Genomic DNA, 26,590 nt, shown 5'->3' with positions numbered 1-26,590 from the left:
GTCCATCCTGTGCCCGGGCCAAGGGGATCATCCACCCCTTGCCCAGGAATCCTGTTCACCCGAAAGCGAGGCTTGCTTTTTTTTTTTTTTTTTTTCCACACGTGCAGCACCAGCGCGGCAACTCACAGCTCGCGCACTTTGCACCTGCCCGTGACGTCATGCAGCTGCACGTGTTCCTCGTCCCTCCTTGGACGGTACCATCCGGCAGGGATACCCCTCCTGCCGGATTCCAACTCCACGTGCAGCCATGACGTCACCGTGCGCATAAAAAAAAACACAAGCCCCACGTCTCAAGGGGTTCCCCACGCGAACACATGTGCTTTGCCCGTTGGAGCTGAACACACCCGCTCGCGTGGAGAACCCGTCCGGTCCAAATCCGAAATCCTGCCTAAACTTTGTCCGTCGCGGGATCGGCAACATTCACCGCGCTCGTTTCCGGACCGGGACTTCACTCCCGCAAGCGAGCACGTGGGGGCCTCGTACGTTGCACAGCACGGACCTCGCGGTCGCTGCTGGGTGAACCCGGTGCAGTGCGCAAAACATCTACAGCCACTACCCGGCTTTCTTTCCTCTGTCGCCGTCGTCGTCGCCATTCAACCCACGCACTCCCGCGTGCCACGACGCTCACACTCCACTCCATCACATTCACACCGGGAGACGCGGCTGCATGCTCACACATGCCGACCGCCATCTCCCTCACATACCGCTCTCTCACACACACGGTCTCCCTTGCACTCGGCTGTTCACTCACGTATGCCACCTCCCTCGCACACGTGGCTCCACTCACTCGCGGCCTTCCACTCACTCGTGCCATTTCCCTCACACAAACCATACCACTCACACACGCCCGCAGTGTCTCATCCACACACGGCGTGCTGGGGAGCACGCCCTTCGGCACACTTGCCACCACACCACTCACACACGGGTTCGCTCTCACACCTGGGGTCTCATCCACACACGGGGACGCACTCACACCTTGCACCACACACACCGGGATGACCACACTGGGGATTCGTGTCCCCACAAGGGTCTCCGGGGCCTCTATACCCCCAAGCTTTCCGATGCACCTGTCCACAGCACTCCTCCCCTCGACCTCGCAAAGCACGGCCGAACCCACCTGGTCGTGACTCGCTTCAAGGGGGCATACTCCCTCCCCTCGTTCCTCGAGGAGGCCATCCAGCTGCTCGCACTGGGTCTCCAACCAGTCCGCCAGCTTCCCCTCATGGTCCTCCACTAGCTCCGTGTGTGTGTGTGTGCGTGCGTCACTAACCCGGTCCAATTCACCGTGTTGTCTTCCCTCGATCGTTCCCATCTCCCGTGTCTCTGCCAACTCAGTCACCTCTTCCCTTATCTCCCTTGTGCACGTCTCCGTCACCCCAATTAGTTTTTCCCTCTTGGTCACCGTCACTATTGCTCTCTCCGTCACCTTTACCAGTCTCGCCCAACACGCCCCCCAAATTATTTTGTCACCCGCCCCCACTGCGGGCCTGACAGCCATTGCACCCCCTCCCAGCTCGTTTGCTCCCCACACGTGGAGTCGCCATTTTGAGCTCCCCGGTTACTGCCTTCATGCCCGCCTGCAGGCTTCAGCCCATGTTCTGCGTCTCACCCCGCAGTTCTTTCATTTCTTCCTTCATTTTTGTTTCCATTTCGTTCATTTGCTTGTTCATGCCTTTTATTTCGTTTTTCATTTCATTTGTGTTTGTATCCATCTTTTTGTTCATGCCTTTTATTTCATTTGTGTTTGTATCCATTTTTGTTTTCATTTCGTGCATGTCCCCACTGATTCCTGCCAGCATGGCGCATAGCTGGGCCATGTCGGGCGCACTCAGCTGAGCCGATTCGGCAAGGATTGGGGGGTTTTGGCGGAGAGGGGGAGGGGAGGTGTCATACACCGCGGCCACCGCCGCACCTATTTTGGGCTCTGGGTTCAGTTGGGGAGTTCGTGTTCCTGCACAACCAACATTTCCTGCTCGGGGTTTTCATCTTGGACCATGGATTCTACACATTCTACATCCATTTCTCATAACCCCGGCTCCCGCTCGCCTTGAGACGCCATCTTATCTCTCGTAAAGGGTTAATTTGAATCGCTCGTAATTTGGAGGGAATCAGGGGTCGCTCCTCTCATGCCTGGACCGATTCCCGTGAATTTAGCTTGGAGACGCTCGAGACCGTTTTCCCGCTCTCCGACACCAGTGTCGCGAGGAGGGGGATGGGTTTGTGTCCCACGACCTGACACCAGTGTTGCGAATTCGCGCCCGCCGGCGTGCGAGCGGCCACGTAACTCGAATCGCGGCACGTCGCCCACCGGACGGACAATTCTGTCGTGACCCTCTCGGACTAACGCCGGGAACTAGTCACGGGTGGGCCTTTCGGACTCACCACGATCGTGCCAATCGGCCCCCCCGCGTGGGATAGGGTTGTTCGCCAAATTCGACCTACCGAAGTACCCACACAGAGGGTAGACCAGGCGATCGCACCTCACCGCAGGTCGACTCCGGACACAGGCCACTTTAAGCGACCCGTTCCGTACTATCGGGATAACCGAGCGGTGTTATCGTCAACCTCGACGGTTCCGATTAATTATCGGGCATATTTAGCCCACCACCAACCCTTTACGTGAAGTAAGATGGAGATTCAATTAAAGAAAAGACGAAGCGAAACGGGAAAAACAGTTCAACATAAGGCACATTTATTCCGCGGCACACGGAAAGCACACATATACAATTACAACAATTATGCACCAAAAGCAATTGCAACAACAGAAACACAACAATGCAGATCTACTACCGACTACGCGAGCACACGGCAACACTTACACAGTTTTACTTTACAGAGGGCGCCGACAACACATATACTCAAAAGCAAAAGAAAAGGGCCACCCTCAACGACAAGGGGACAGACGGGGCCTGTGGGCGCGAGACCGGGTGGAGCCTACCCGTCTTGTGATGAGCCGCAAATGTGGCGGCGGTGCCCCGACTGCGCGCTCCTCCGCGGGTTTCGTTGGCACTGCTTGGAATGGGGTGGGAACGGGGCCCCCTTTCCGCACTATCTCAGCGCGGGGGGGGGGGGAAGGGGGGAATCGTTGATGCTCTGGGGAAAGAGGATAGCTGGCTTGCTTGGGTCCCGCGACGAGCGACTCCACTGCGACCTCGACCGCGATCCCGGCTTCCCCTCTCTGCAGCTCCCCGACAGACTCCGAACCCCGACAGACTGAGTCTCCTCAAGACCCGTCTTGACTGCTGCTGCCACACTCTGCCGCTGCCACACTTCTCCAACTCGCCCGAGCCCAAACTCTGCCGCTGCCACACTTCTCCAACGTATTCAAAAGCAAGGCAGTCACGCAATATACAAGAAACAAATAGAAAGCGTTACCACCGAATACGAGCAATGCACAGTCACTTACACAGGTCTACTTATAGGGACATGGCGCCACAGCAGTCATACAAAAGCAACAGGAAAATCCTCCCCATCGGCAGGGAGGTAGACGGGGTTCGTAAACCTTTAAGGTCGTGGGCCGTGGATGACCGAAAAGGCCCGCGAGACCGTGCTGGTTACCTGCCCCCTCGAGGTGTGACGGTCGGCGAGCCCTCTCTGGCACTCTCCTCTCGTGCGCGCCTCGACCCTGGACCACCGCTCGCAACCCTCACGACTTGGCGCCCAGAGGGAGAAGGCGACCTCGATGATCCAGAGAGAGAACCCGAGTTCGACCTCGACCACCAAGAGACGAGGAAGCGTGAACCTCCGACGACCACCAAGAGAAGAGGAAGCGCGAACCTCTGACGACCACCAAGATAAGAGGAAGCCAAAACGACGAGAGCGAGTCCGAGTTCGACCTCGACCACCAGAAGAGAGCGGATGACGTCGAGGAAGAAGAAGCAGAGAGCGTCGACGAAGAGGAAGCAAAGCAATCCAGCACGAAGAAGAAGAGAGAGCGAGCCCCGCGTGCGGTCTGCCTAATATAGCGCGGGGCTCTGCTCCTTCGCTCCACCCCCTTTTCGGCTGCGCCTCCCTTCGAGCTCTTTCAAGAAGCTCCTCGAAAAGGGGCGTTCCCCCTCCCAACCGCCTCACGCCCCGTGTCCTCCAATCGCGAGCGAGCTCTTCGCCCTTCTCGTGCCAGCGTTGGCGGTGCAAAACGGCGGGAAAACTCTCGCGTTGCTGCAGGTCTTCCACGGGGCCTTCGTTTGATGTTTTCGGAGGGTCCAAAATAACGATAGCGAAAGAAAAACGGCTAACTCAATGGATCACAGCCCTGTGAACACGGAAATTCCCTCTAAACAACGGTGGGGAAATCTAACTACACAATTACTTATCGTCATAACTGATCTCAGGACCCTTTATGGTGAATTGCGAATTTCCACAGCCGTAACGCACGCACGCACGCACGCACGCACGCACGCACGCACGCACGCACGCACGCACGCACGCACGCACGCACACACGCACACACGCACACACGCACGCACGCACGCACACACGCACACACGCACACACACACACACACACGCACACACACACACACACACACACACACACACACACACACACACACACACACACACACACACACACACACACACACACACACACACACACACACACACACACACACGTTCGATTTACCCTGAAGTTATTCATTTTAATTTGGCTCTGCGGTGCCGAGTCATCATGAGGTATTCAAAGAAGAAGAAGCAGACAATCACCCGTCGTGGACCTCCAGCATGGGTTAAGGCCAAAGTGACATTTGCTCTACAGTGAGGATACGTCGGCCGTACGCCCTCTAAATTGACAGAAACGTGCGGCGGCCGCAGAGTTTCTGCGGTGGCCTCAGGGTGGCCCTACGCCGTTTGGCTATCTTTTACAGGCCTTAGGGGTCGCCATGGAATTATAACGCGGAGTTATAACTTTTTTCGTTTCTACATTGGCCGTAGCAATTCGACATGCCATAGTTGTGACGTAGTTGTGTTCCACGTCGACCGTACGTAGGGCGTACGGTGGGCTTGCGTTATTCGTGTGGCTGCCGTAGTCTCTTATCAATGAAAAATGAATTTTGCCCTAAAAACCGAATACATTTTAAAAAAACCAAACACAACGAAACGTTCATGTTTCTTCACGTGTCTCCCCCACCTGTTCTACCCGCATCTTCGCGCTTTGTTCATTCAGTTCGTCGGTGGAAGTACTCGTGAAAGCATCTCTCGTGTGTCGATCGCTACTTTACCTCGTGTTTTCACCTTGATTTGTGCCGTTTTTTTTTTTTTTTTTTACTCATCTTGTGTTTTAATTAATAACAAAAAAGCAATCCAATCACGTGGTGTGACGGACTGTCAGGCAAGGATTTAATTTAACAGAAAAACCGGTTGTAATTTGGAATATCCGTGATTACCTCAGCCTGATGCGTTTGATGAAAGTGATTGTGGTTCTGGGGGGCATCATGTTTGATGAGCTGCCCTAGGGGCAGCGTCGCAGAGCGCACGAGCGATCAGAACCCAAGCCGGAGCGCGAGCCTATGTGAACCTTTGGATTGGTGATTGTACCAGTTTACATGCAATACACCGCCACCCAAGATCATTTACTCATCTTATTTTACCTTAAACATGGGTAATTTCAGTTGAAAGTGTCTTGAAAGTGAGTTTTCTTGGGGTCCAGGAACAGATTAATTCACTCCATTATTTCTTATTGGGAAAATAGTTTGGGAATCAAACTTTTTGCAATCCAAACAGCCTCCTAGAACGAATTCAATTCGGATTCTGGGGGCACCACGTACTGGTATATTCCGAACTGTAATATTTTTATTTCAGTAAAAAAAGAACTGGTATATATACCAACTCGTTACCGTCCGTCTGGCCGCACGTTCGCCTTAGGGCCCCCCTGCGGTCGCCTTGCGGGCACCTTGAAAATTATATGGCAGCTGCAGGGACGCCCTAAGGTCACCGTGCGACATCAAATCAAAGACCGTACGGCACCACCACGTTTTCGGTCTCCACAATTTCTAAATACGCCGTGCGGCTCCCCGAAAAATAAAAACATATGTGACTGCTACATTGTGAGACCGTGGAAATACTGCGGTCGCCGTAGAATTGCAAGTGGCCATAGATTTTGGAGACCTCACGGCTGCCGTGGCAAATGTGACTTAGGCCTAAACACAAACAAATTTTTATCTCTGGTTTGTTGTCCTTGTTGTCTTTATTGATTTCAAATCTACAAAATATATCAGTAAATGAAAATAAATTGTTTTTCCTTTCGTTTTGGCAAATGAACCCACAATGCAACAACAACAAATATGGCGGCCTCAACTATGGTGACGGAGGTGGTGAGATAGTCGACAAAGATTTCCAAACACAGTGTGGTTGAGAGTTAGATCATTGATTTTGGTTCTTTGTCTCACATATACATGTTATTTCGAGAACAAACTCTTCGTTTGTTATCAGCACTTGTGAAGGAGCATTGCACATGAAATTAACACAATACCACACACGCATCTTTTACCTCTCGGAGAACGCAGAGACGAAGAAAAATAAATTCTTGTTCTGCAGGTGGTAGGTCATCAGCAAACTGATCATGCTGTGAAAGGAAATGGGTTGGGAAGACTTTACAGAGTCACCAGTTAAACCTCCCCTATAGGATAGGGGAAGGCTTACCGTTAGTTTCCACAATTTGTGCCCCCAGTTTTAATAGTTTTATTTGTGCCCTCAGAGTTTTATACCCTGAGGAGAAATAAAGCACCATTTAAGTTTTTTGTTGTACTATTTTCTGACAATGTCCAAGCTGTCTCTGAGCCGGCTGAGACTTTCGGAACATAACTTTGCATGCAATATTATAAAAAAAATTTGACCTTGACCAAATTTTTTTGTTATATGTGCTTACCAGATGCTCACCTAATTGTAGGCAATTGAACATATTTCACCACGACTCGACTAAGATTTGTCCGATCAGGACAAAATAACTTCTCTCGATGGCCTAGAGCAAGTCGCATTTATGCTTATTGTAAATCATACCCTGGATTAAAGGTCAAGGTCAAATGGCAGCCTGAAAGAATTTTTTTTTTAAACCAACGCAATTGTTTTTTTTATCATCGCTCAATTTTGCCAAAGTGGAATCTCAGACCGCTTGGCCTTCCAAGATGTTCTTGCATCATAATAGTGGACCCGCACTGAAGTTGTGCACCCGATATTTGATTGGTGTCCACCTAGTTTTTTTTCGGATTGTGACCCAATTAACAAAAAACACCTTTTTGATCATAACTTGAATAATTTTACTCCAATTTTCATAATGATGAGCTGTATCAAAAGATTGTAGATGGGGACACATTTTCTTAATTTAAACTATCCCTAAATGTTGAAGGTGGTCCAAAAATAATACGGCTATCATTGGGTCGCAGTTACCGGGGAAGGCTTACCCTTGGCGATCGCAGATATCTCGTTATAACTTTATTCACCTCCAAAGAATGCACTGACTTACATTTATCAGACTCACCCTTGTTAAAGCTCTTATCATTTACTCTTTACATAAAATAAAATGGAAGATGATGACTGCGTTTTAAATGTTTGTAAAGGAAAAGTTTATGAAGGAGAACAGCTAGTACCCATCGAACCAAGGCAACACATTGGACTAAAGTTGTGTGATGGCTCCTCAATAACAATTTACAGTTTCAATGAAATTTTGGAGATCGGATCATACCTCTCCTTTCTTTTCACGAGGCAAACCCTCACAATCCTTGACCAAATGGCCAAGCTGATTGCACAAAGGGCATGGGCGAGGCTTGTTGGGTTTGAACTCTTCGCGGATGATTGTGAAGTGTGGCTCATGTGTCGCCAGGCCCAGCATTATGAGATCAGCTTGAACCAGTATCAATTGGGCAGTAAAGAGGGACAGGGTAAGTATGACAAGTTTCTTTCTCAAAACTCAGCAAATATGTGACAAACATAAAAGGTGTGTGTAATGAGATTTGAGGTATGGCAGCTTACCGTCAGCTCCACAAAGGCAATGGTGAGTGTTGGGGTCATGATCTGGTTGGGCTAGTAACAAACACACGTAACAAAAACAACAATTTGAAATCTGAGAACATTAACAAAAAAAAAAACATTAAATGTAATGAAACAACAAAGACGAATGGGAAGAGAGTAAGGCAAGGAAAATCTATTTTCATTGAGAAACAAGGATCAGTTGGCAGAGCAATGCTACACAAAGATCCACCATGCTCCAAAACGACCAATAAAATACGCCATGCATCCAAATTTTTTTTTTCTTAAATCACATTCTTCCCTCCAGAAGTGTAAGTCTTCAACACAGCTGTTCATCACAGTCTCAGATCATTCCCCATCCACAATTATCTTTTGTACCCACATTAACCCTCCCCAAGCTTACCTCTTTCCAAGTTTCCAATCTTTCATTCCATTTCTGTGATTCAGAGTTTGTGGCTGTGTCCATGTTGACCACCTCATGTGTCCTCCCTTCCCCTCATTCTCCCTCAAATCCCTTATTTCTCCAAGTCTCCCTCTATTTTACCCATCATCCCTACTGATGGTGTATTTCCCCCACCCTTTGTACTCTTCCTTTTGTTATTTTATGCCCTGGATCCATTCTATGTTATTGCTACTCCACAATGCATCTTGTATATGAAAAAGTAATGAAGCTGCAAGTGTATGAAGCTTTCCAACCCATTGGCTGGAGAGCGAGCTTGACTACCCACAAATGTCAGAAAGAACGAGAACGGCACTTTTCAATGTCGACCAATATGCCTCCACCCACAGTATTACATCATTTAACACATACTTGCACCAAGTTTGATTTAAATCCCTTCATTTGTTCTCAAGCATCACATTTTTACCTGACATGTCCTCTAACCTCTTGATGCCAAAATCTAATCAGTTCATCTTTACATCATCATACATACTTGCATCAGAATTGGTCAAAATCCAATCAATGGTTCACAAGTTAGCACAGTAACAGAATTTTTACCGAACATGATCTCTGAACCTTTGACCTCTCGATTCGAAAATATAATCAGTTCATATATATGCAACATTATACATAATTGTAATAAGTTTGACTTGGATCCCTGCAGCCATTCTTAAGTTATAATGGGCAGGAAAACCCATCACGGATAGAAAGATGGACAGACGGACAACCCCCGCCCAAATAAAAGGGATGAGTAATTTGTATAAAGTTTTGTATGCAATTAGCCCGAGTTCTCAGGGCTGAATATGGACTGCATCATGTAGCGCTATTCCAAGTCATAATCCTACAATTAATTTGCAATGGGTCACTTCTGCAATGGCTTTGACACCAATTTACTATTTTTGGCATATCTGGAAAAGGAATTCCAAATAAGGTATTGTCATCGTCCATCCGTTTCTTATTTAAACTTCTCCTGCCAAACCGCTGGGCCAATATGGCTGAAATTTGGCAGCAAAGTTCCGCTCCTGACTGGTAACAGGAATGCAAAGCAGGTTATGGTCACCTGAATTTAAGTAGGTCAAAATGACCAAGAAAATAAATTTCTTCAAAAATCTTCTTCTTCAGACCCACCCATCAGAATGCTGCCAAAGTTGGGTTCCAAAATTAGGACAGGGTCCTGATGTTAAATTACAGAAGACATGCCGATCATGTGACCGGAAATGTATCAAAATGGTGGTCGTTATATTTCCTTCCAAAATTTTCTTCAGTCAGAATGCTACCAAAGTTAGGTTACAACATTAGGCCAGGGTAGGGATATTAAATTGCAGAAGTCATACCAATCACGTGACCAGGAGTGTCAAAATGGCCAACTTAGTGAACTTTTGGGAAAAAAAAAATCGAGTAAATTCCTTCAACAATCTTTCTCTTCAGACCCACCAATCATAATCCCACCAAATTTGGGTTCCAACATTAGGCCAGGGCCCAGATAAGCTACAGGTCCATCATCCTATTACATATTACAGACCCTAGGCATCAAAAAGCTACATAAATTGAACAAACAATTAAAAATGGAGCATCTCGCCGACATAAGATATTTAAATTGCATCTGATGCGGCAATAAATGAGTTGTTGCTCCAGCTTGCTGGCTCTGACAGATGACACCATTTGCATTTTTGCTTCCCCCATCCTTTCCCTGTTTAGAATCCCATACGGGAATGGGCAACTTGCTTGTATAATAAAACATGTCGATTCTCTGCATGAAAACCAGAGACATGGAAATAAGCAAGTAAGGCGTAAACCCTCCCCACCTAGTAGGTGGGTACTCTGTTCATCTATAATCCCACGTTATGCCTGCATGTTAAGTCATACGTTTCTGACAAAGAATAGAGTTGCTGTTAAACACAGTGAAACGATGCTTCTGGAGTTGATGCAAGTGAATAACAAGTATCCAGAAAAGGTAACGGTGACCTTTACTCTATTTCTTAAATACAGTGAACCCTCAAATATCACAGATTCTAACATCGCAGATTTTGACCAATCGCAGGCAATCTATTGGTCTGATTTCATCATCGCGGGATTTCCTTTTGACTAATCGCGGTTGTTGAGCTGAGATGGGTCATTGTTGGTGTCCTGTGAGTGTCGGATTATCTCCCATCAAGAGCTTTGCGTTGTTTCTTGCACACTGTTTTCTAATGGCGCCCAAACGCAAAGCAATGGACAAAGGAAGTTGTGCCAAAAGGCAGAGAAAACGTTGGGCGAAAAGATAGAGTTGTTCGATCGGTTGACTCAAGGTGAAAAATGTTGCATCTGAGGGCTGCCATTACGGGATCAATGATTGTCGGTAGAACCTTCCATAATTGTTCTTTTCCTCATTCCTAAACCTTAAATTTTCCTTCAAACCTCATTCCCAAACCTTCATTATCATTCAAACATCATTCCCAAGCCTTCACTTTTCCAACTCTATATTCAAAACTCATTCCCAAACCCTCACTTTCCAACACCCGTACTCAAACCGCCATTCTCAAGCCCTGATTTTCTGAAACCCGGACTCAAACACCTGTTACCATGCTTCATTCTCAAACACACATCACTTCACCAGTATTTTGACCAAATAAATCGCCACTTTACGTTTAATGGTTGTGGTTCTAAACCGTTCCAGAATCCCAGTCAAATCGGATCAAAAGAAGCGCTTCCTAAAATGCGATGACCAAGCCAAAGACTCCAATGGTTGGTTTGAGAAATTCAAAAGAAGATTCAGCTTGCATCATGTAGAATTAGTCAGGGAAGCAGCATTGGCCAAGCATGATACTGAAAAAAATGTAATAAAATACTCACCACAGCTCATGGAACTAATAGAGTCAAAGGGATTTATGCTGAAGCAGGTTTTTAAACGCAGACAAGACGGGATTATTCTGGAAGAGGATGCCATCTGATACCTTCCCCTCCAAACAAGAAAGATCTGCTCTGGGGTTCAAGATCATCTTACCCTTCTCTTGTATGGCAATTCTGCAGTCGACTTTATCGTAAAGCTAATTGCTGTTCTTCCGATCACTGAATCCTACTCCCTGCTCCCCTTTTCCCCGCTCCACCCTCCAACAGCATTATCATGATCCCGAGCTAACTCTTGTGGTTCCTATTTAAGGCAGAGTACAGTATGAGCACATATTGTTCTTACCCTCACCCACCTGGCTGTTTTGTAATAAATTCAAAAGGTAAAACTCGTGTTTTGGCTTTATTTACACCATTATTGTATTTACATGTTTATTTCAAAGTTAACATGCTTTTATATAAATTTGACATGTTTATTCCAATTGTGATGCGCTTATTTCTGGCTGCCGTCCAATTTCCTCTGTATTTTCTCAAAGCCCAAGAACCAAAACGCCCTTTTCCCATTGGCTCTTGGTTTCCACCATCACAGTTTTAACTCACGTGGCAATTTCCAAGAAAGTAACCCAAGCGATATTCAAAGATTTATGGTGATACCACATTTGTAAAAGTTATCCATCTTCAAAATGTCATGGCCACCGTTGTCGGACAAAGCACTTTACAAATGTGGGTAATAGCATTAACGAAAAAAATCTCAGTTCAATGTATTGCCTCATGGCATTGTGACCAAAGACTCAAAGTGTTGATGCAAAAGTTTTCTCAATACCATTCAATGTATTTATTACGTGAAAGTTGTCTTTATTTAGACAATATACAAATGGGTAAATGGAGAAATAAACAAACATTTTTATTATGATTAGCTGAGGTAAATTCAGTGTACAGTATTCACATTACGAGAAGCTGCCATAAATGTAATTGGCACAATAATCATGGATATCAAATTTCACCTCTTTGCCTACGGATGAAGTCCATTATCTTGTGCTCTCCCTCTCCTGGTGCACTTGCATCTGAAAGTATCACCTGGAAATAAAAGTATAAGAGAAAGTATGCAGACAAATTATGGAAAACTTGCAAGGTTATTTTTTCTGATCTTGGCATGCTTACAAATACAGAATAGTTTTTTTTTTTTACCAATCTCAGCATGCTTACCATTCACTTAGGGATAACCAAGAAATGACAGGGGACCCCAAGTCAAGTGGTCGAGTTATTGGCATTCGACTAGTAACCCGCCGCGTCACAAAGTTATTCGTGTGCGACAGCCTGCGATTCCAGACAGTCTGCTGGGAACCCAAGGTAGTTCACCCCTCATGGTCTTCACCCCCGACAATATATATATATATATATATATATATATATATATATATATATATATATATATATATATATATATATATATATATATATATATATATATATATATATATATATATATATATGCAGTTGTTCAAGTACACGTCCAAGCATACCAGACACATAGGTTCCCAGTGAGAGCAAGGTAATTCATTAGATTTGTAGATTAAATTACCCTCCCTGTGTCTTAGTGCTTTGTGGGATATATGCATTGTGTGGGTTTAGCTAGGACCTCCCCTTCTTATTATATTGAGTCATCGATACAATCATCTATCCAGTATTCATCCAGTATCCCGTTCCCTGCCGTTCTTAATCTCTACATTTCATGCTGCCACAAGTAAGCTTCACCCTTTCACCTCTCGTAATGTAACATTACCTGCTCATCCTTTCATCTCCTTCGTCGTTCAAGTCCCATCTCCAATTAAAAAAAAAACCTCCCTTCATCGTCATCAAGTCATTATTGTAAATAGGTCCTGACTTAAATAACCCTGTAAACTGCATGCATAATGGTTAAGGTGGAATGTAATTGATGGACAGGAGTTATTCTTTTTTTTTTCCCCACCACCTAAAAACCTTTCATTTCAAACACCACATTACACTTTGCATTAATGGACCACCACCATCATAAGCATCAATTCTTCTGGGATCCAGACAGCAGAAGGACAAACATCTGGTCTGTCTGTGGAACAGTCTGGAAGTGTGTGAACCTTCGACATGCTGGGACCAAACAGAAAGGGTTTTAAGCCACACCCAGGCTGGAGAGGATTAAAGGCAGGCACACACCAGCGAGAATGGAGATGCCAGGGAATCGCAAGAGAGCGAGAAACGCCACCGAGGGGTATGAGAGCGGAGCTTTGCACGAGTGCTTTGTGGGCTGCCTGTACGGCTTTGAGCAGAAGGTTACAGACTTGCTTGACTCTGCATTGGCTAGAGTTTAACTGCCTTCACGCAACTCTGAACGAGGTGCTAATGGGTTCTGTGGAGCACTGATCATCTGATGTCTCTTCTGTACCAACCCATGAACTTGGCAGTTCCCAAATGTCTGTGCACATCAAACTGACAAACCTTTACCCTGAGTACTTCCTTCCACACCCCCTCCCATCCCCCATTCACATTGGGACCAATGCAGGCCCGCCCGAGTCTTCCCAAAATCCACTCTTCTCATATTCGCCTATCTTTCCCGGTTGATTGATGACTAGCCATATCCTGCGTGTAGCGAGAGATAAGATCTATTCAAGTGAACTCCATAAGTGTTAAGGTAATTACTTTCCTCATACATCTTTTGAATGTGCTTCTGTTGCTTTGACTGTAAATACCCATCATTGTGCTCGATTTGATGGTGATTTTAACATGCTCCGTTTGATTGTGAATAAAATGAATCTTTTACCTGTCATCGTAAATGAGTGTGTTGATTAAATAAAATGTGCTTGTTAAGGTTTGAGATGTTTCCGACCAATGAATCTGTCCTTTCCTCCATTGCTCCAGCAAAGTCCACTTGTTAGTGTGAGTCGGGAGGTTCGACCCCAAGTGATTTGCTCTTTTTTTTGCCAGTGTACAGTGTACACTCACTATCGCTCAGCAGTAATCTGGGTGTGTATTGAGGGCACGAGAACCCACTTGGTGTGGCCGTCCACATGCAAGGTAACACACAAAGAAATGAAACCCTGCCAGGATTGGTAATACCAATCGGCATTAGCAGTTGCTTTGCATCCCGCCGGCGTGCAGAGTTATCTGTGCCGGCAGCTTCAGGACCATACGTTCGGGAGGGACCAGAGTGCTTCCCCTTGTGGCGAGTCAGTAACAATATAAATTGCATTAAAAAAAAAGAGAGAAAAAGAGGTGAAGCTAATGAGGAACATGACTCACACTGATTTTTTCCCATCCTGGATCATTGGTCAGTCGATCCGCGATATAATAGCGAAGACATTTGGCAAGGTTTGCCATAAATTCCGTGCCCTGTGAAATAAATTAAAGCACGCATCAAAAGGCCAAATGCAATATACATCATCAGAAACACAGCCTATGTGACACCAAGAAAACACGATCACCACGACGATCATTGCCTTACAGGAGTGATGCAGTTGTGGTCAAACCTCTCTTTGATCTCAGCTGGGGGCAGGTAACCACCTACAAAAAGGGGGGTGGGGGAGGAGGGGAAGAAATTGACCAGAAAAACATCAGATCATATCAATTTGCAACCTGAGGCAAAATGAAAAAAACACAGCGTTGAATATATTGTTACGAATTCGCGCCCACTAGCGTGCGAACGACCGCTTTTCACAAATAGTAGCCGCTCGCCCACCGGACGGACAATTCAGTCGTGACCTTCTGGAACAACGCCGGAACCCTGCCAGGGGTGGGTTCTTAATCCCACCACGGCCTAGCCAATTTTCTACCCGCGCAGAATAGGGTCAATCGCCGAATATCAATATACCTAAGTACCCGCACGGGTAGCCAACCGGGAGACTGTACCTCGACGCAGGTCGGCTTGGACACGAACCACTCAAGCGGTCCGTTCCGTTCTTCAGTGATAACAGAGCGGGTATTATCGCCTGACCTCGCTGGATCCGATTCTATTTACAGGGTGTTTAAAACCCAACTACTATTCCGCAGTGCAAAATGGTATTCCAATAGGGGAAAAAAAAAGACATGACGAACGGGTTACATTCACACAAGCACATTTATTATACAGCACATATACAAACAATCATGCAGGTATGGAAGCAAATAAAGCGAAAGCACTACAACCGACTATAAGCGATTTATGGACAGCCACTTATACAGTTTTACTTCGCAAGACATGGCGCCACAACATTCATTCGAAAGCAAAACCCAAGGAAAAGAAAAGACTACCCCCACAGACAGGGGAGTCAGACAGGGTCCGTAGACCTTTATGGCGTGGAACTTGGCAGACCGAACGAGTCCCCACGAGACCGTTGCAGGTTACCTGCACCCTCGTGGTGCCTTTATGGGCGGGTCGCGATGTCTGTTCTCCACGGCAGCTAGGATAGCCGCGGCTGACTCGGGCCCTCCACAGGGCCAGCGAGCTCTCTCCGGCACTCCTTGCACGAACGCGCAGGTCCGCGCGACAGCTGGCAGAGCGGCGCCTCCAGTCCGTGTCCCCTCCACGACGCCCGGACTCTCCACCGACTGCAAGCTCCAACGAGCGGGTCACTCCAGACTGCTTCTCCAAGACCCAGACAGACAGAAGACCACGAGCCACTGGCTCTCTCCACAGCTCCTTGGCTTCTCCGAACCCCGACAGACACTCGACAGAGACACACACTTCCACCTAACCGACCGTCCTTTTATTCCTCCTCGCTTCTTGCTCCGCCCCACTTCCAGCTCCTGCGGGAAGCTTCGAGAAAGGGGGCGTTCCTCAGCTCCAACGCCTCGCTCCTATGAACCGACCAATGACGAACGATCTCCCCTATGCGGTGCACGGGAAAATCCACGCGCCACCGATATACCTTGTTCTTTTTCCTTGACGTTCTCGGAATCCCTTGTTCCTTTCGCTTTGTAGAGATGGTTTTTGTGAGCAGAGAGGGTTGTGGTTTGGTGTGTGGAGAAGGGGATCGGCCGTTGGTGTAGCGGGGAAGGTGGTTAGGTGATTGGCGTAATTGTGAAGCGGTTGACGCGAGTGATGTTGGTGGTTGGTCCAAAATAACGATAGTAAAGAAAAACGGCTATCTCAAAGGCTTACAGCCCTGTGACACGATTAATTCCCATTACACAACGGTGGGGAAATATAACTGAACACGGACTTATCGGCATAACTAACTAAGGACCTTTATGGTGTTCTGCGAATTTCCACAGCCATAACAATATGCATGCCAACACATGTAAATGGTATGAGGGATTCATTTTTTTAATGCAAGTTGACGCAAGGCCGATTATTATCAACATCGCTAATATGGCATTAGACGATCCAGCCAAAAGTGTTTTAACCTTCATGATAACTACACCAGAGCTAAACAAAAAAGAAATTTAAAATAACCCCCAAATATAAAATTAGTAGGCGAGAAGATTCCACCTATCGTTCCACATTGTGATTATATACAGCAAAAGATATGCACCTGCAATTTGCAGTATTTTAACTTGGTGCCAGGAAGATGGGGTGGCCATGTAGAAAAACAAAACAAAGTGCATTACATATTATCCATGATACCCACCTTTACTGAAGATTTGCTCCCTCATCTTTTCCTTCTCTTCTGCCAACTCGACGCTTTCCTTTGAGGCACGAAAACGTCGAGAACGCTGCTGGTTCATTTTGGCACGTGGGGCCTGTGAAGAAAACAGCGGCAAACGATTCACATTGTTTGAATCGAAAATAAAATAAGACGACCTCAATTAATGGTCAAGAGCAAAAAAAAAAATGGCTTTAATAGGAATTGTAAATGCTTGGAACTTTGCCAGAAATGAAAATTACTATTTAAACAGACACACTCGAAAATAAACAAGTCAATGCAGGACTCCTTGTGAAGCAATGGAAAGAAAACTTGTTGCGTAACTTTGGAATGAATGAACGAGAGCACAATTAACAGCACATACGGCCACACAGTTAGGCAGCATTCATCTGGAACATCAATTGATGGCCACAACTCAGAAATTGTTGCATCAAAAAATAAAAATACACCAACAAGAAAAAGAGCAATCAGAGATTGCAGACCCTCACCAAGACTTGTTTTGTGTGGTGTCGTTTGTGGACTGGTGTGTTATGCAATTAATGAGACATAATTAGAACTGCCATTTTGTAACTGCTGGCAGTGATGATAGGGTACCAAGACGTCCCGCTTTGATTGGACACCTGACCCTGATCCATGGCCGGCACAGATAATTTATCATTCAATTGAATTTAGAATGGATTAAAAGAAATTCAATTCAAATCAAATGGAAGACCAAATAGATACAGTCCCACATTGGAGTAATCAGAAAGAACCCGAACAAGAAAAAGAGCAAAGATGAAGTTATCAGGAGGAACCAAGATAGGATTCACATTTCAGCTGCTACTCCTCGACCCTCAAACCCACCAGGGCACAGCCTTATTCAAAAAAAAAAAAAAATCAACAGAATTAAAATACCGAAAAAAACAAACAAAAATAACCCAGATCAAAAAAAAAATATATATATATATATTGTGGCTGCCAGACCATGCATCGAATCAAGTTGAAATATAAAATGTGTTCCCCATCACTACTAGATCATAATTGTGAAGTTTCAAGTTGATTGTGATTCCAGAGAAAACATTATTTAATATTTTTCTTCAATCCAATGTGGCTGCCAAACCATGTGACCTATCAATTATTTCTCAACAAAAGTGGACACCCATGGCTTGGGGAAGATTTGTGTGAAGTTTCCCCTCAATCTGTCCAGCTGTTCTGGAGAAGATTTTTTTAGAGGTTTTAGGATGAATCCAATATAGCTGCCAAATCATGTGACCTATGATGTCATATGTGTGAAACTTTATATATATATATATTTTTGTATACCTTGTTGAGGCTTGCATGAGAGCTAATACACAATGCACAGCATGGGGGGCATGAGACAAGAGGGGTGGGAGTGGGAAGGACAAAACAGTGGGGAACAGAGACATTAGGAGATCTGTGAAAGGGAGAGGGATGGGGTGGGGAACACAGGGTATACAAGATAGAGATTACAGGGACTTTGAGGAAGGAAAGCAGGAAATTTGAAGGAGGTGGGTTTGGGGTGGATTAACGGGGGTAGAAAAGATCGAGGTTTTGGATGGGGGATGACAAGAGGTGGTGGTGAACAGCTGTTTTGAAGGCCTGGAGGGGAGAATGGGATTGAATAGAGTGTGGGGGTTTATTCCAAAGGCTGGAAAAAAAAGAGGAATAAAAGAGTGAAGGTGAGCAGTGATTCGTGGTTTTGGTAGTTTTACCAGAAGGGGGTTGGTGGCGGACCTTGAGGGCCCTGCGGAAATGTGGTGGGGACAAATCGCAGACAGAGACAGAGATCCGGGGGGGGCGAGACCGGAGAGGAGATGATAGAAGACAGAAAGACCACCGACCTGCCTGCGGTGATTGAGTGAGAGGCCCAAAGACTCAGCCTCATCGCGGGAGATGCCAATGATCTGAAATGCCTTGGTTTTCACAGCGTGAAGCCGAGAAAGGTGGGAGGCAGGAGCACCAGCCCAGATGGGAGAGCAGTACTCCATCAGGCTGCGGACGAAAGCTTTGCAAGTGGTTAGGAGCTCAGGTGGGCCGAGGAAGGATTCCCAGTCGGCGACTGGCTTTGGAGGCCAGGTTTGAAATGTGGCTTTCCCAGGAAAGGTCATGGCAGAAAGTGAGACCCAAAAGTTTGAAAGAAAGGACTTCTTCCAAAGGATTGTTGAGAAAGTGTATGGGGGGGGGTTTCTAAACGGTCCTTTCGGAGAGACATAGTGAGAGTGTGAGATTTGTCTGGATTGAAAGACATGTTCCACGTGTTGGACCAGTTTGTGATTTTACCCAGATCTGCAGTGAGTGAAGAAGCTGCTGCATGCCGGTCTGAGGGATGACAGATGGTATGGCAGAGGGTGGAGTCATCAGCAAAGAGATAAAGAGGATTTTCCAGAGTCGGAGAGATCATTGATGAAAACCAGAAGAAAAAAAAAAACAGGGATTAGAACGCCACCTTGAGGAACTCCAGCCTGGACAGGAAGAGGGGATGAAAGAACTCCATTTAGGGCCACACGTTAACTGCGACAGTAGAGGAAGTCGGCGAACCATGAGTGGAGATGGCCTTGGATACCATAGGAAGAGAGTTTGGTGAGCAGGGCAGGGTGCCAGACCGTGGCAAAAGCACGCGATATGTCTCAGGATATGGCTCCGATTTCATGTCTGGCATTGAGGACCTCCATCCATTGTTGGGAGAGCAGAAGCAGCATATCCAGCGTCGATTGATCTGGTCTGAAACCAAACTGATGATCAGAAATCAAGCCATTGAAGAAGAGGAAGTATTTAATGTGTGAAGCGATGATGGATTCCATAACTTGGCTGATGATTGGCAGAAGGCTGATTGGTCTGTGGTTGCAGGGATCTGTTTTTGCACCTTTTTATGCAGGGCAGTAATGTTTGCTGATTTTGAACCAATGGCAGATGACCTTGAGCAAATGATAGGGTGAATAGAACAGAGAGAGCATGATCAAGAGCAGAAGAGCAGGTTTTTAGGACACGTGGGATGATGCCATCGGGACTGGTTGCAGAATCCTAGTCGAAGTTTGACAGCAAACTCTGCACCTTGTCATGAGAAAAGGACACAGAGTCCAGGGACAGTTGAGTGCGACTGTGTATGGTGGGTGGAGGAAGTGATGGGTTTTGGACACAAGATTTAGCTGCAAACACCGAATTTAGGCATTCAGCCTTTTCACGTGCGGTATCAGCAGTGCGGCCATTTGAGGTAAGGGAGGGGATGGAGGGGGAACATACACCAGAAACAGATTTGATTAGATGCCACCAGGATTTTTGAAGAGGGAGAGAGGTTTGAAGGTTCAGACTTGAGCTTAGAAAGATGTTGTTTTCTGGCTCTCCTGAGGGTAGCTACACACTTGTTCCGAGCTTTATGGAAGGAACTGAGATTGCCCTCAGTTGGGTTTGCTTTCCATGAGGCAAGGCCAAGTTGTTTCAGAACAACTGCCTTGTCACAAGCTTCAGTGAACCAAGGGCGGGAGGAAGGGTAGGACAACTGAAGCCGAGAAGGGATAAATCTTTGCATGAGGGAGAGCAAGTTTCTTTGAAAGAATTCCCAGGATGAGTTGATGTTGGAGAAAGTAGCGATAGGAGACCAGTACATAAGTTTGATGGCTGCTTGGAGACCCTGCCAGTTGGCTTGAGTGAAATGCCAGACTCGATGGTGGTGAGCTGGATATCTGATAATAGCCAGAGAGATGTCCACTTTGAGAAGGACGTGGTCAGAAGAACCGATTGGAGCAGGGGAAGAGCAGCAGATATTGTCAGGGAAATTTGTCAAAATCAGATCCAGAAGAGATGGAGTATCATTGGTTGAGATCCGGGTCGGGAAGTTGACCGATTGAGTCAGTCCCAATGAGCCGCAGAAAATTTTTGCTGAAGTGCCGTGACAGGTGAGAGGTACCCACACCTCACCAACTGGCATGACAATTTAAGTCGCCACATATGAGGAAGAGAGAGTTTGGATGAGAAGATAGAAGTTGGTCCATGTTTTCGGATAGTGAGGTGTAGACGGAGTCATCACTGTTTGGTGGACAGCACAGGACACATATAAACATGAGGTGGGAGTGGAGGGGAAGCCGTAGCCAGAGGTATTCATGGGGGTGTGGGGGAGTGAGGGCAGTGCATAGAGAGTGAGGAATGGAGTCTTTGATGAAGAGAGCAACTCCTCCACCAGGACGAGGCTCAGGTCTGTCGTACCGGAGGAGGGAGTAACCAGGGAGAGATACTTGGGAGTCAAACACGTCTTGGGGGAGGAAAGTTTCTGTTAGGCAGATGATGTCTGGTTTGTCAGTGGCAACATGTTTGGAAAGATCTGAAAGGTTTGAGCGAAGGCCCCAGATATTCGAGGTCCACACTGGTAATGAAGAGGGAGGGGAGGAGGAGGGTAGGACAAGGGACGAGGGGGGGGTAAGGAGGGTTGTTGAAAGAGTGTGGGGGATTGCAGAATAGCCAGGGGAGGGGCAGGATGAGGAGGAGAACAGGCTCTGTGGTGCTGATGGAGAAGAGAGGGGGACAAGAGAGGGGGGACAAGAAGGCAGTTGAGGATTTGAGGAGGTGGAGTGAAGAGATGGAGGTGAGAGGGCAGTGGAAGGAGGCAGCTTTGTGGATGAGAGGGGGGAGCAACGTTGAGAAGGATGAGTGAGGGGTGAATGGTGGGAGAAAGGTGAGGGGGGGAGTTTTTGAGAGAGGTGAGAGGGAGGCTTGGAGGGAGAAGAGTGTGATGGTTGCTTTGAGAGTGAGGATGAGAGGGGGTGAGATTGCACTTAAATTGAAAAAAAGAATGGTTGATGGAAAGCAAACATTCATAGCAAACTGGGGTTTTTAAAAAAAAGTTTTAGGTAAGAGATGGGATTAAACACATTTCTTGATGGATGCAATAAAGGCGAATTCAGAGAATGGAGAGAAGAAACGCTGTCACAGTTGGAGTTTTTAGGCAAGGTATGAAGGAAAGGTCAAATTGAGAGCAGTCTGTTTAAATAGTAGAAGAGCAATGCATTATGAAACAGTTAAGAGTACCACACGTGTGAAAGAAGATGAAGCATTATAAGAGATAGTTTTTATTATTATTATCATCATTGTTTGAGAGAGTTTTCATCAGATTAGGTCATGGAGGTGTTGTAGAAAAAAAAATCATGAGGTGAATGGTGAAAATGGATCGGTAAACGTAGGGGGTGTAAACAGATCACGTGGTTACAGAAGCACGTGGTTATGGGAGGTGTATAGTCAAAAGCTAAATTATTTATTTTAAATAAGGATTGCGCAACCTTCGGAAAAGGGAAGGTTGAAGTAAAATCGTGGAAGTGTGTGGTGAATTTGGAACGGTAAATGCAGTGTGAAGCTGCTGGGTCGATGGGAGGAAAAAAAAAGAGAGAGACAGAGACAGAGACAGAGACAGAGAGACAGAGACAGAGAGACAGAGAGACAGAGAGACAGAGAGACAGAGACAGAGACAGAGACAGAGAGACAGAGACAGAGAGACAGAGACAGAGACAGAGAGACAGAGACAGAGACAGAGACAGAGACAGAGACAGAGACAGAGACAGAGACAGAGACAGAGACAGAGACAGAGACAGAGACAGAGACAGAGACAGAGACAGAGACAGAGACAGAGACAGAGACAGAGACAGAGACAGAGACAGAGACAGAGACAGAGACAGAGACAGAGACAGAGAGAGAGAGAGAGAGAGAGAGAGAGAGAGAGAGAGAGAGAGAGAGAGAGAGAGAGAGAGAGAGAGGACGGACGTGGTTACAGGAGGTGTAGAGATCGAAAGGATACAAGGAAGATTATTATTTTTTGATGTATTTTTGAGGAATAGGTAAGATTCGGGAATGGAAGGTTGTAGGAAGAAATCGTGAAGGCAATGGCGAGAGAGGGTGTTCTTCAGGGATAAGTGATCATACTTGGAAAGGTTCGCCTCAATTCGCCCACTTCAGAGATGAAGATTTTTTGAGGTTTTTTTTTAACAATATGGCTGTCGAATCCACCTGACCGATGATGTCAAATTTTTTTTCTGTGGACCATTTTATCCCAAGATGACCCTCAATTTTTTTTTTTCATACCGATCGGATGTAGCGTTCTACCTATGCAATTATGACGTCATAACAAAGGCACCTATGATGTCCTAATAAATCAATCAATAAATAAACACTTCCCCATGAGGAGTACTTGCCATGTGGCAAGTTTCAATTTTTATCTTGCCAAAACGAAGTTTTTGCAAGATATGTTAGTCAGTTTGTATGTTTTTTTTTATTTTTTATTTTTGTCTGTAATCACGTATAAAAAATTCTGCAGAGCACAGTTATCATTGGAAATTTTTGTAACTTCGCATATCAGAGGCTTATAGAGGTCCCTTTCAGCGCACAAAATTTTGAAGGTCAAGGTCACTTTGTCGCAAATCAGGGGAGTCGACGAAACCCTTATTTTTTGAGTAATTTTGATCGGATCGTCTTCAAACTTCATGGGAATATAGTTCATGGTCTGGCGCTCAGCTGATTAATTTTTGGTGGTGATTGGCCTTGACTCTTCTTCTTCTTCTTCTTTCGGCTGCTCCCGTTAGGGGTCGCCACAGCGGATCATCCGTATGATCCGCATAGTGATTTGGCACATGTTTTACGCCGGATGCCCTTCCTGACGCAACCCTGGTCGCCTCTTACGACACAGGGATATGGTACACCTATTTTAGCCGGGGTATACACCGGCCCAGTATACTGGTACTCATTTCGCCGACCTCGGAAGGATGACAGGCTGAGTCAACCCCCTGGTGTATTAATTCAATGGCCCAACGGGGTTTGAACTCAGGACCTTTTGGATCCCAAGCCACTGCACTAACCACTGCGCCAACACCAGGCTCTATGTTTTTTTTTCTGTGGTGATTGGCCTTGACCTTCATGTTTTTTTTTTTGTCTGTAATCACGTATAATTCACTCTGCAGAGCACAGTTATCATTGGAAATTTTTGTAACTTCACATATCAGAGGCCTATAGGAGGTCCCTTTCAGCGCATAAAAATTTTGAAGGTCAAGGTCACTGTCGCAAATCAGGGGAGTCGACGAAACCCTTATTTTTTTGAGTCATTTCAATCTAATCGTCTCCAAACTTTATGGGAATGTAGTATATGATCTGGCGCTCAGCTGATTAGTTTTTGGTGGCGATTGGCCTTGACCTTCATGGTTCGCGCCTGAGGTCAAACATATTTGACCCCAAGGTCAAATTTTCAAGTTTTAGGAACCATATCGTGTAGTACCTCAAATTGAACACCTCGATGAGTGCTTTCTAGATATGTCAAGCTTGAGACATTATGATGTCATTTGGTGACATTATGAGGCAAACATATTTTTCATGGTTACTCTAGAACGATTCTCATCGGAATCTCTCGTAGGCAGATATTCCTCAAGGAGTTGCTCCTGGTGGATAGCAGCTCTGTTCACCTCAGTGTGACCTTAAAGAAGTCACATGTGGTCACCTTTTGGGAAGATACGGGTCACCCTGTGGGTGACATTAGTTTATTTTTTCCTTGGTGCGGTTTCAGAGATAGAGATCCAAAGTTTTTTCGGTTTTTCCAAAATGGCTGCCACACCACGTGACCCATGACATCAGAATTATCATTAAAACATTCAACATGAGTAGTCGCACCTATGTTGAAAATTTCATGTCAATCGGATAAGCGGTTGCAAAGAAAAAGAGAAAATTAGCATGGATAGATGAACAACCCAAAAACATCGTACCTCCAGTGACTTCGTCAGCAGAGGCATAAAAAAATATATAAAATAAATAAATCGCATCCATGTCCGAAGGAAGCGGTTCAGTTTGGAATCATTATGAAATAGGCAAAGCCTAGAAACAAACAAAACCCATTAGAATTACACTTTAGAATTACCCTCCAGAACAACCTTTAGAACCCCCTAGAATTACACACGGTGGATTAGAAAGTATTTTTTCTTCATTTTTGACAGACAGATGGAAGAAAGGAAGGAAGGAGAGATGGAAGAAAGGAAGAAAGGAGGGATGGAAAGGAGGAACAGCCAAATATTGAAGCAGCTTCACCGCTTTAAAAATGCAATATACCAATGCAAAGCCTCACCAGGGTACATACATTACAGTAGACCTGAGACTGAACAATCTTATATGAACTATCGCACACACAATACAATAGCCTCTCCTGTCCTTTTGGGAACAAGGGAGGCTTTCGACTTAACAATTAATCAAACAAACACATCTGACTGATGACTTGAGAGCAGTTGGACTTACGACACCATCGATTGCCATGTAAAGCAGTCTGCGAGGGCGCACAATGCGAATCAACCTATCGATGTACTCAAAAATGGCAACCATCATTTCATCCTCGTTCTTCGGGGCAGGTCTGCATATGAAACAGCACAAGCAATTGCGATAAAACAAAACGTTGGTTCCTGAAGTTCTGTTTTACATCCATGGCTGTCATGCTTTTTTGGGTACGTCAGATCAATACACAACATAGTACTCCAAAGAGACCATCTCACCATTATGTGGGGTGGGAGGAGGGGTGCTAAATTTAAAACATTTAAAAAAGAGAAAAGGCAGAGTGGGGGTGCGGGGAGAGGGGGCGGCAAAGCGACAGGCAGGGAGAGAGCAGAAATTAATGAGGATGAAGCCAATCTGTTGATTTCAGGAATATCTTGGAATACAAGTAAATTAATGGCAAATAAATAACCTACTTATTTGTACATAAACGACCACAAGCAATATTTGCTTTAACAGTTTTCCAATCTACCCTTCTTCCTGCCCATAGTACACTGAATCCTTTGGTGAGGCAGTTGCTCCGAAACAACTTGCTTTATTTTAATGGAAGGAACATCCGACCGAAAACAATCTCAGCGTTTTCCAAAAAAGTCTGCCACAAGTGTGTTCACTCTCAGGAAAGCCAGAAAACAACTTTTGCCCAACCTCAAGAATGACCTTTCAGACTTGTCTCCCTTCTTCCAAAACCTGGTGGCACCTTGTTAAGTCTGTCTCTGGAGTATGCTCCCCTTTCACAAGGCACTAAAGCAGACTCTACTCGTTAGAAGGGCGAATGCCTCAATTCTGTTTGCTTCCAAATCTTGCATCCCCAACTTCTCACTGTCAGTACTCATCCTTCCCTGTCATACCCAACTGCTCATGGACTCTGTCTTTGGCACCTGAAGGTGGAGAAGGTTCTTTCAACTGTGGACTCTGACTCAGCTACTGGTTGGATGGCATCAGTTCACGTGGTCAAAACACCTGCGATGCTGCTCCTGCACAATCTCTCTCTGCCTTTTTCACCCTATCATTTGCCCAAGGTAATCTTCCCTCTGCTTAGAAATCCACCAACATCACTGCACTACATTAAAAAAAAAAGTGCAAAAACTGATCCCCTTAACTACAAACCCATCAGCTTACTTCCAATCATCAGCAAAGTCATGGAATTAATAATCGCAGTTCATATGAAAACCTTATCATTTCACGAGCAAAGACAGGTTGGTGATCTCTGTCTGATGCCACCTCTTTTCTGGTCTTGCACCCTCTGGTATTTCCATGCTTTGTCCTCACACAGGTTTCTGCAGGGCTCACACGGTCCACCATCAATCCTCTTCTGATAAAACTAAATAAATACCAGATCATTCCTCATCTCCACTCATTTGTTACACTCCCCCCCCCCATCTCTGGAATCAACTTCCACATCCTCTTCAATCCCATTCATCTCTCCAGGTCTTCAATATAGCTGTTCACTGTCATCTTTTCGTCCCCAATTCAGAACCATGATCTTTTAT

At 45.7% G+C, this 26,590-nt stretch overlaps 1 protein-coding gene across 1 annotated transcript in view; it reads right to left on the bottom strand.

Annotated features, from left to right (window-relative positions):
• The window catches only part of LOC147019634 (5'-3' exoribonuclease 2-like), a 164,248-nt gene that overhangs the window by 116,999 nt on the left and 20,659 nt on the right, over positions 1 to 26,590 (bottom strand). Inside the window, exons 3-10 of the mRNA XM_085893760.1 lie at positions 25,071 to 25,182; positions 16,806 to 16,917; positions 14,702 to 14,760; positions 14,500 to 14,589; positions 12,231 to 12,303; positions 7,965 to 8,015; positions 7,678 to 7,835; positions 6,487 to 6,561 (exon numbers count right to left, since the gene is read on the bottom strand). Coding sequence (XP_085749886.1) covers positions 6,487 to 6,561; positions 7,678 to 7,835; positions 7,965 to 8,015; positions 12,231 to 12,303; positions 14,500 to 14,589; positions 14,702 to 14,760; positions 16,806 to 16,917; positions 25,071 to 25,182 — 730 coding nt within the window. The remainder of the gene's footprint in view (positions 1 to 6,486; positions 6,562 to 7,677; positions 7,836 to 7,964; positions 8,016 to 12,230; positions 12,304 to 14,499; positions 14,590 to 14,701; positions 14,761 to 16,805; positions 16,918 to 25,070; positions 25,183 to 26,590) is intronic.

This window comes from Eptatretus burgeri, chromosome 9 (assembly GCF_056783735.1).
Source record: "Eptatretus burgeri isolate ZD-2024b chromosome 9, Ebu_testis_v1, whole genome shotgun sequence".
Taxonomy (NCBI): domain Eukaryota; kingdom Metazoa; phylum Chordata; class Myxini; order Myxiniformes; family Myxinidae; genus Eptatretus; species Eptatretus burgeri.
Note: the sequence above shows the minus strand (reverse complement) of the source record. Positions and strands in the feature narration are given on the sequence as shown.